This window comes from Myotis davidii, unplaced genomic scaffold (assembly GCF_000327345.1).
Source record: "Myotis davidii unplaced genomic scaffold, ASM32734v1 scaffold93, whole genome shotgun sequence".
NCBI lineage: Eukaryota > Metazoa > Chordata > Mammalia > Chiroptera > Vespertilionidae > Myotis > Myotis davidii.
The window spans coordinates 2391048-2399818 of record NW_006292095.1 but is presented as its reverse complement, the minus strand read 5'-3'; the positions used below and the strand labels follow the sequence as shown (position 1 = coordinate 2399818).

Below are 8771 nucleotides of genomic sequence, written 5' to 3'. Positions count from 1 at the left end.
CAGTAGTTTTATTATAGTCTACAGCAGTGATTCTTAAATTTTTAGAGGTCATGAACCCTCACCCAAGAAAAAGTTTTCATATAATTTCAGGGTATTTTGAACCCCTGAATTCATTACCTCTGTGGATTCTCAGTTAAAAAAAAACCCTATTCTACAATAAAGCATTCTTTTTCTGTTTTTTTTTCTCTCAATAAATAATCAGTGTTTGGGGAGGAACTGTATGTAGAATACTACAAGCAATTATATTTCTTAAATTTTTCAACGAGGTGGAGAAAGCATCATATTTAATTTAAATAGAAGAAAATTTTCATAATTTAAAAGTAAGCAAAGCAAATTAAAGTCTGTACAGACCATACATATCATCTTGCTATAGCCCCCTTTTATATGTTATATTCTATAGTGTGTTTTCTTAACAGCCATGCTGTTTAGATCGAAATTACCATTTATGAAGACAGAGGGATGAGCAGTGGAAGATAAACCATGGAATTAAAGGTAAATACGAAATTATATAATTTATATGTGGTTTTTGTAATTTTGTAGGATGTATTAATTTTCTTCCCTGCATGGTAAAAAATTGTTATATGGTGGCATGTTTTCTGTATTACTTCATATTTAAGATGTGAACTTAACCCAAAGTCTGTTTGGTGATACAGAATTTAACACTGATCTCCACCCCGCCCCCCTCCTTGCCCCCAGTATTGTTTTCAGAATAGTTTTTTCCCTTTTTTTAAAAAAATATACTTTATTGATTTTTTTTTTACAGAGAGGTAGGGAGAGGGATAGAGAGTTAGAAACATCGATGAGAGGGAAACATCAATCAGCTGCCTCCTGCACAAACCCTACTGGGGATGTGCCCGCAACTAAGGCACATGCCCTTGACTGGAATCGAACCTGGGACCCTTCAGTCCGCAGGCCGATGCTCTATCCACTGAGCCAAACCAGTCAGGGCTCAGACTAGTTTTTTTGTTTCTTTGGTTTTGGGGATTTTGGGGGTGGAAGGTAATCATGTTTCATTTTAACATTTTAAACTATTCTAGGCATTTAAGTAGTTAGGTTTTGCATATAAGAATCAGGTCAGAGGTTCCCCTGCCTGTATGATGAATGGCTTTTAAAAACCAAAGAAACATTTCAGAGTGGAGTGGGGAGAGTATGAGTATTTCATAGCCCCACAGATGAGTATTTTATCTACCAGTGGGTAGAACCATAAATTTAATTCTTTTGTTTCAAATGTTTATGTTCTTACATATCCATAAAATGTCCTTGAATAAGTGAGAAACAGATTAGGTGGTATTAATAGAAATCTATGGGCAAAATCATGTAGAAGCCATAGTATATTAGCACAGTCTTCTAAGTGACAGAAAATTGTACTACACTGTTTGTGCCAATTTCAGGTTTTATTCTTTCTACAGATAGTGTTCTGTTGCTGCGTTTTCCTAATTAACGTTGTTTACCGGCATCTATCACTAACAGGCAGCATAGAAATAGAATCTACCAAAGCAAACATACTCCTTCCCAGGACAACAATAATAATAGCTACCATCCTGAGGTACCTCATATGTGCCAGATATTAAACAAATGGTATTTCTAATTCTCACAAGAATTCTGCCAAATTTCCCTATTATACAGATGCACAAACCAAGGTACAAATAGATTAAATGATGTTCTCAAAGTCGCACTGATTGGCCATAAACCTGTTTTTTTAATACCATACTTCGTACTTGCAGTAGCAAGAATATGGAGAAAGAAAAGTTGATTAGATTATTCCAAGTGTGTATCCCCTTTTCTTTTTCAGCACTTTTTAAAAATACATTTTGTCTGCTCTTATACCACTTACAGAATCCTACACACCAACCAACATTCCAAAACTGCCTTCCTTTAGCACTAGGGAATGTGTCACCTGAATTCTTGAAAGTCAAAGGCCTAAATGATGTTATTATCTGTCATACCTTATATTTCTTTAAAATGGCTTTGCTTTGGAACGCTTAGTGGTGTTTGTTCTTACTCTTCCTCATGAACAATTTCCAAACTGATACTTCTCAAACGAGCAGTCAGGAACCTTATGTGTGGTTTTTGTTACATGCCATTGAAATAAGTTTATCAATTGCAGCTGCGTTGACTTGGCACAATGCATTTGTCATGACTCATTTTGCAGCTATTATTGCTAAATATAATGTTTTTCTGAAGTGGTGTGGGGTTTTGAGCAATTACACACCAGAGACTAATCTATCAATATTCAAACAACTGTAAAATTTTGCAATGGGTAAGATTTACATTAGGAACTTCTGGATAGTTTCATGAATGCAAATATTTTTGTTCAGCACAATTTAGTTTTTAGAGCTATGTGTTCCTCAAGCACAGGAACCAGTGTAGGCTAAAGCTTTGGAGGAGGGGAAAAACTATAAGAATAATTAATTCAATTCTGCTATTTTTCTTAAGTCTACAAGGTGCCTGCAGGTTGAAGCATTATATGAGAATTAATGACTTGACAAGAAGTACACAAATAGATCTTTAACCAAAATATTTTGTTATTTTTAAGTTGAATTTTTAAAATATCTTTATTATCCTATATAATAAAAGCCTAATACGCAAATTGACTGAACGGTGGAAAGACCGGTCGTTATAACATGCACTGACCACCAAGGGGCAGATGCTTAACGCAGGAGCTGCCCCCAGCCCACAGGCCCCAGGCCAACTAAGGCGGGTGCCAGCTGGGGGGGATGGGGGAGGGTTGGCAATCGCCCCACAGAGGGAGGCGATTGGCAGGTAGGGGGGCCCTCATCACCCTGCTGGTCACCCTGCAAATCAGCTCAATTGCCGGCCAGGCGTAGGGACCCCAGCCATGCATGAATTTCATGCATCGGGCCTCTAGTCTATATAATAAAAGCCTAAGCAACTATTGCTGTGGAATGACCAGAACGACTGGTCGCTATGATGCGCACTGTCCACCAGGTGGCAAACGCTCGATGCAGGAGCTGTTCCCTGGTGGTCAGTGCGTTCCCACATGGGGAGTGACGCTCAGCCAAAAGCCAGGCTCATGGTTGGTGAGTGCAGCTGCCACAGCAGCAGCCTCTCCTGACTCCGCAACAGCAGGCACAGCAGGCCGGGATGAGCACAAGTGGCTCTCAGCCCTGATTCGGGCTCCCCCCTGGCCACCTGCCACTTGGCGCACTGCTACATCCCCTGAGGAGTACTGGACTGGGAGAGGGATGTCCGGGACTGCGAGAGGGTGCAGGTCGGGCTGAGGGACCCTCACCTCTCCCCCACCTCACCCCCCAATGCATGAATTTCATGCACCGGGACTCTAGTTAAATATATTAATGGTGTTTTCTCTCTTTGGATTAAGATTGTCTTTATTTTAAAAATAGGACAAATCATTCTATCACAGTAAATTCATAATAAAAATAGCTAATATTTGTTGGCACTTACTATGCGCCTGCACTATTTGTAAATGCTTAATTTTAATCATCACAACCCAGATACTGTTATCCCAATTTTTCAGATGAGGAAACTCGGGCACAAAGAGCTTAAATTAGTTGTCCAAGGTTAAAAACTAGTAGGTAGTGATCGAGGCAGCCTGGCCCCAGATTTGCCACTTAACCCTGTGTTATTCTACTCTCGTGACGTGATTGGTCAGAGTTCAAAATAATCAGGGCTTAGCTTTCTATACTGTTGAGCTCTGAACTCACTTAAGCACATAGTACAGATTCAAGTATTAGATAGCCCACATATTAGGGATTCATATCAGTTGGTGTAGAGAGATGTTTTAGAGGTTATTTTTAGCATTCTTTTCTAAAACCTTTACTTTTTCCCTCTGATTATAGATCCCAGCTCCAGCTGGGAACCTCATCTCTCCACTGGCTGATCGCAGAGCGTCCCCTACCTCCTCTACAGAGCGTCATTCCTTTATATCTGCTGCCAGAGCCACGGTGCCATTTACTCCAAGGACTAACTTTCTAAAATTCCACACCTGGAGTGACCGCTAGTCGCTCAGCATCCACTTTTTGTCTCCAAATTCTGTAGGACTCTGTAATCTTTTCATTAGTTTCTGAGAAAACACAATGAAGCATTTCACTTTTTTTATTCAGAGCCATTAATGAAATATGCAGGTGGTCAGCCCAACGCTAAGTTTATTTCTTATCTGCCACCAGTACCAATGGTTCTCTTCATCCCTTGGGCCAGCTTCCCAGGTGGCTATAGACCTCAAAGTCATGTCTTAGCCAGTGTTCAGTCTCATTCCCCCAAATTAATAAAATGCTTTTCTTCAGGATTTTAGTATAGGGTAGGCTGTGTCTGTGGTGTTGCTAATGCATCTCCCAGATTTCAAAGAACTATCAGTTTTGCCATGACTCAAATCTTAAAGATCTATTTCCGTTGTTAAGTTTCTCAAACTGAAGTTCATTGGAAAAATAATGTGTTCTTTGTTTTATTATAGCAATTATTTCTAATAAAGCAGTATTTAATACAGTTTCCAGTATTTTTCTTTGGAGAATTTTGTTATCATTACATTACCTTGAATGTTGGGAAGATGTGGTATGTGTTGCTTGTTCCTTATATAAATAAGTAAGCACAATACAGTGGATGCTAAACCATCAAACACATAAATGCTCCTGGAAGTGTAATAAGCAAGTGTAATAAATATTTTAATTATAGTTTTGTTATAAATATAACTTATGAGAAAAAAAATTTGATAGGAATAATACTGTATATTACTGATTTTTAACTATCCCTACTGGCAAATCTAATGATTCATAGACTTTCCTTATATACAGTATTCATTGCACAGAAATCTTATGATACAGTAAGTTAAGTGATTTCCAACTAAAACTCTCAAGTCTGAGTCAATATTTCTAGTTCTTTTGGCTGTATGTTTTTAGTATTGGGCTTCTTATGGCTTTCATTCACCTTTGAGGTTTGAGAGCACCATATTTGGGAGAGAGTTAAATATATTAGGAGAGAATGACATAGTAACAATTAGTTTCAGAGATATTGTAGGTGCTAATACTGGATTTACTCTTTCAGATTTAATTTCTTTTATGGGTCTGTTAGTTTCCCAATAAATTCCATAGGTCTGTGTTATATTTTAATTATATAAAACACCTTTGTTACTTTATAGGCTATATTAATGTTTGTCTGCCTTTTAAACCTGTTGCAATGCAATAACTTTGCTGAAATATTAACACATTAGTAAAACTTTTCTTAAACACATTGTCTCTGTGTCATGCTTGGTGTGATTTGGTAATGTGATAAATGATGTGGCATTAAATTTGGCAGATAGTACAGTATAGCTTCGTGTTTTTAAAAAGACATCTTAACATTTATATAGTTTGTCACACTTCTCAGTTTTTGACATGCTTTATCTCATAAGAGCAGATGTGTTAGCTAAATAGATAAAAACCAAGAAATAGTACCTAACAGTAAAAAATGCATTCAACTGAAAAATAAGACATTGGAATGTTTCATTAGGAAAAAAGTATCAGAGTTATTGTTACTTTTTTGAATAATCTGACCATTTGCATTTGTAGAGATTAACAATTTAAAAAATAGGGTTTTATCAATAATCCAATTTTTCTTTTGTGAGATGTTTTTCTTTGTAAGATTTTTCAGCTTCTCTTTTCCTACTCAAATTAATAGTAAATAATACTCATCTGTAACCAGTAGTCAAATAAGAGAGCATTAGATGCAAATTAAGTTCCTTCCATATTCCACTTGGCCCTGGCTCCTAGCGTAAGCTAGTTATAGTTTCTCAAGTGTAATATGCTTCGTTTCTTGTTTTATTTGTTTTGATTTCATATAAAAGAAAGGTCAGAGTATTAGTGCTGTGTTTAATTTATATATTTATCTCCCCTTCCCCTTGCCATGCTTCTCTCCCCATCCCAACAATGGAGATTGTAAATTCCATAAGAGTGGAGATTGTTTCTACTTACCCTTGCATCCATCCCTAACCAAGTGTGACCATACATGGTGCTACATACACTTAGCACTCACAAATTTGTAAAGGGAATAAATGGATGAGACATAAGTTGACAGGTCAATAACCGTTACTTTATTACATCTTGATTAGTAAGGTGTTTGTCTGACTTGATAAGAGTGACTTGTGTCCTTCCCTTTTTTTTTAAACTTCTTTTAAAAAAAATATTGATTTCAGAGAGGAAGGGAGAAGGAGAGAGAGATAGAAACATCAATGATGAGAATCATTGATTGGCTGCCTCCTGCACACCCCCCACTGGGGATAGAGCCCGCAACCCGGCATGTCTTAGCCGGAATCGAACCTGGGACCCCTCAGTCTGCATGCTGACGCTCTATCCACTGAGCCAAACTGGCCAGGGCTGTGTACTTCCCTTTTAAAGTCTTGTTCTAAGGCTGTGGCTCAAACTCCAGTGGAGTGGATTTTTGCCTAGAGATAACTACTCTTGAGGATTCAAATGACCTTTCTTTAGATGAGAAAATCCCAGGGAAAGGAAAAAGAGGCAATATAAATAACGAATAAGCCTTCTACTCATACTTCACCCTTTTATTATTCTGTGTATCCTTGACATTGCCAGTGAGTGATGTTAAATATAACTATAATTAAAGCTAGGAAACATTTTAAACTATATTGCTCCTTAACTCTTTAAATCTTCAGATAAAAGTTTACTTTTAGAAAGTTTCACTTTTCAAACTTCTCTAGGACCTAATAAAGTGTGAATGATACTTTGTATTCATTTAAGCCCTTACTACTAGATTTCTCTATGTACAAATTTATAAGAAATTATGAAAAACGTACTTGTCACTCATTTAGCAGCTAAAATGAACTCATCTTGTGATCTAATCACCAGAGACTATTTTATAGTACAGATAATTTAAATAAGCCAAGTGACCCCCATCCTCACTGGGCTTGGTTGGAGGATAAACATCAATAGATATGCCCATTACACAGTGACCAACTTTAATCTGCAATCGTGTAAACTGGAGTGTTTCATTCTTCCACAAGACCTGAAGTACATGGTTTAATAATATTACTCCACAGTCCTCAAAACTTGGAAATGTGGAGAAGATAGAAAATGTCTGACTAATGTCTTATTTGCCATGAATTGTGAATGCCAAAATGTAGGTTCAGGACCACCTAAGTTCTAGGGCATTTTAGGAATGAAGTGATATGTGTATTTTGCTCCAGAATGAGTAAACACAATTACAAGACCAACATAAAGGTTGTATTGTACAACAAAGCTATTGTACCCCAAGTTCTTTCCATATACCTCAAATGGTGCAAATGTGAAGTTCTGTGAAATTCTGCTTAAAAGTAGGAAGCCCTGTAAGAGCTTAATATCTACATTAAAAGTGCCTGATGCAGAATGTGGATGATGTGTTACTGAGTTGTACACTTGAAAACTTTATGGTTTTATTAAAATGCTACCCCAATAAATTCAATTTTTTAAAAAAGGCTTAAAACTTTTTTCAAGCCTCCATTTTGCATAGAGACATAATTTCATAAATCAGGCACAACCAAAGATTTTTGGTTAAGTGTCATTGTCAAGGTAAAACAACTTTATGCCAGCAGAATTTTCCGATTTTTAAAAACAATATCTGAACAATATAAGTATTGACCTTGTCAGAACTTATTTAACTTTGTGCTGTCACTTTCTACCTTGGTAGTGAAATCTTTCATCTTCACATTAACAAATCACCTTGTCTTTTAAATTTTTTCTTTTTCTTTCATTTAGAGTTCTTAAAAAAAAAAGTGGAAGGGAAGCTAAGGATTGACCTATTGGTTGCCAGATGTTTTTTAATCTTCACCGGAGGAAATGTTTATTGATTTGAGAGAGAAAGAGAAACAAACATTGATCTGTTGCTTCTGGTATGCGCCCTGACCAGGGACCAAACCCGCAACCTAAGTATGCGCCCTGATGGGAGTCAAACACAGCACCTTTTGCTCCAACCAACTGAGCCACCCTGCCAGGGCTCCGGATCTGTTGTTGATCCTGATGTTCCTGTTCATGTATCTATTCTCCTACCTCATTTTCACAGACCAGCTTATTGCCAGGAAATGAACATAATAGTTTGTATTCAAAATGTTTCAGCAATTAGTCTTCTGGGAACAACCTAGTGCCAAACAACATAACCAGCAGGTCCGGTCCTGTGATTATACCAGGACTCAAACAGAGATGCAATGTAGCGTTTTATCACCAATTAAAGAACCGGCGTGCACAACTTTTGCACATCTTTGTACATCTCCTACAAAGTACAAATGTTTAGTCCATTTTCTCATTTAGATGTTGGAAGGTTTATGTGCTTGAAAAGCAACATTAGTGTAGCTGTTACTGTCTAATGTTGAAGTGTGCTCCAGTTAAACAATTGGGAAAAGAAAGGCCCAGGAGCGTGTTTGGGGCGTTTTTAATATTGCAGACAGAGATCTGTGCTTATATCTAATGATATGGAGGGACTACTTCAGGGTAGAAGTAGTCTGGTTCCATGTTATAAGTAATCAGAATTCTCAACAGCAACCATATTGACAACCAATATGGTACCATTCTCCAGAGGGGGGTTTTGATTATAACAAAAGTGGGCATTTTAATTACTGAATTGGGATTGTGTTTTGTGACTTAAAGAGAACATAGAACTTTCTTTTTTTCTTTTTTTTTTTAAATTTTATTATTTATTACAAAGGATATTACATATGTGTCCATTTTTTCCCCCTGCCCAAGACAGTCCCCTAGCCTCCCCCATCCCCCAGTGTCTTATGTCCATTGGTTATGCTTATATGCATGCATACAAGTCCTTTGGTTGATCTCTTA

At 37.3% G+C, this 8771-nt stretch overlaps 1 protein-coding gene across 2 annotated transcripts in view; it reads left to right on the top strand.

Moving 5' to 3' along the window:
- The window catches only part of GOLGA7 (golgin A7), a 17839-nt gene extending 12636 nt beyond the window's left edge, over positions 1-5203 (top strand). Inside the window, exons 4-5 of one of the 2 annotated variants that reach the window (XM_006765550.1) lie at positions 430-492; positions 3822-5203. In XM_006765550.1, the coding sequence (XP_006765613.1) occupies positions 430-477 (48 nt within the window). In that variant the 3' untranslated portion in view covers positions 478-492; positions 3822-5203. Of the gene's footprint in view, positions 1-424; positions 493-3821 lie in introns of both variants that reach the window. The other variant, XM_006765551.2, reaches the window with a different exon arrangement.
- Positions 5204-8771: the final 3568 nt, after the last annotated feature.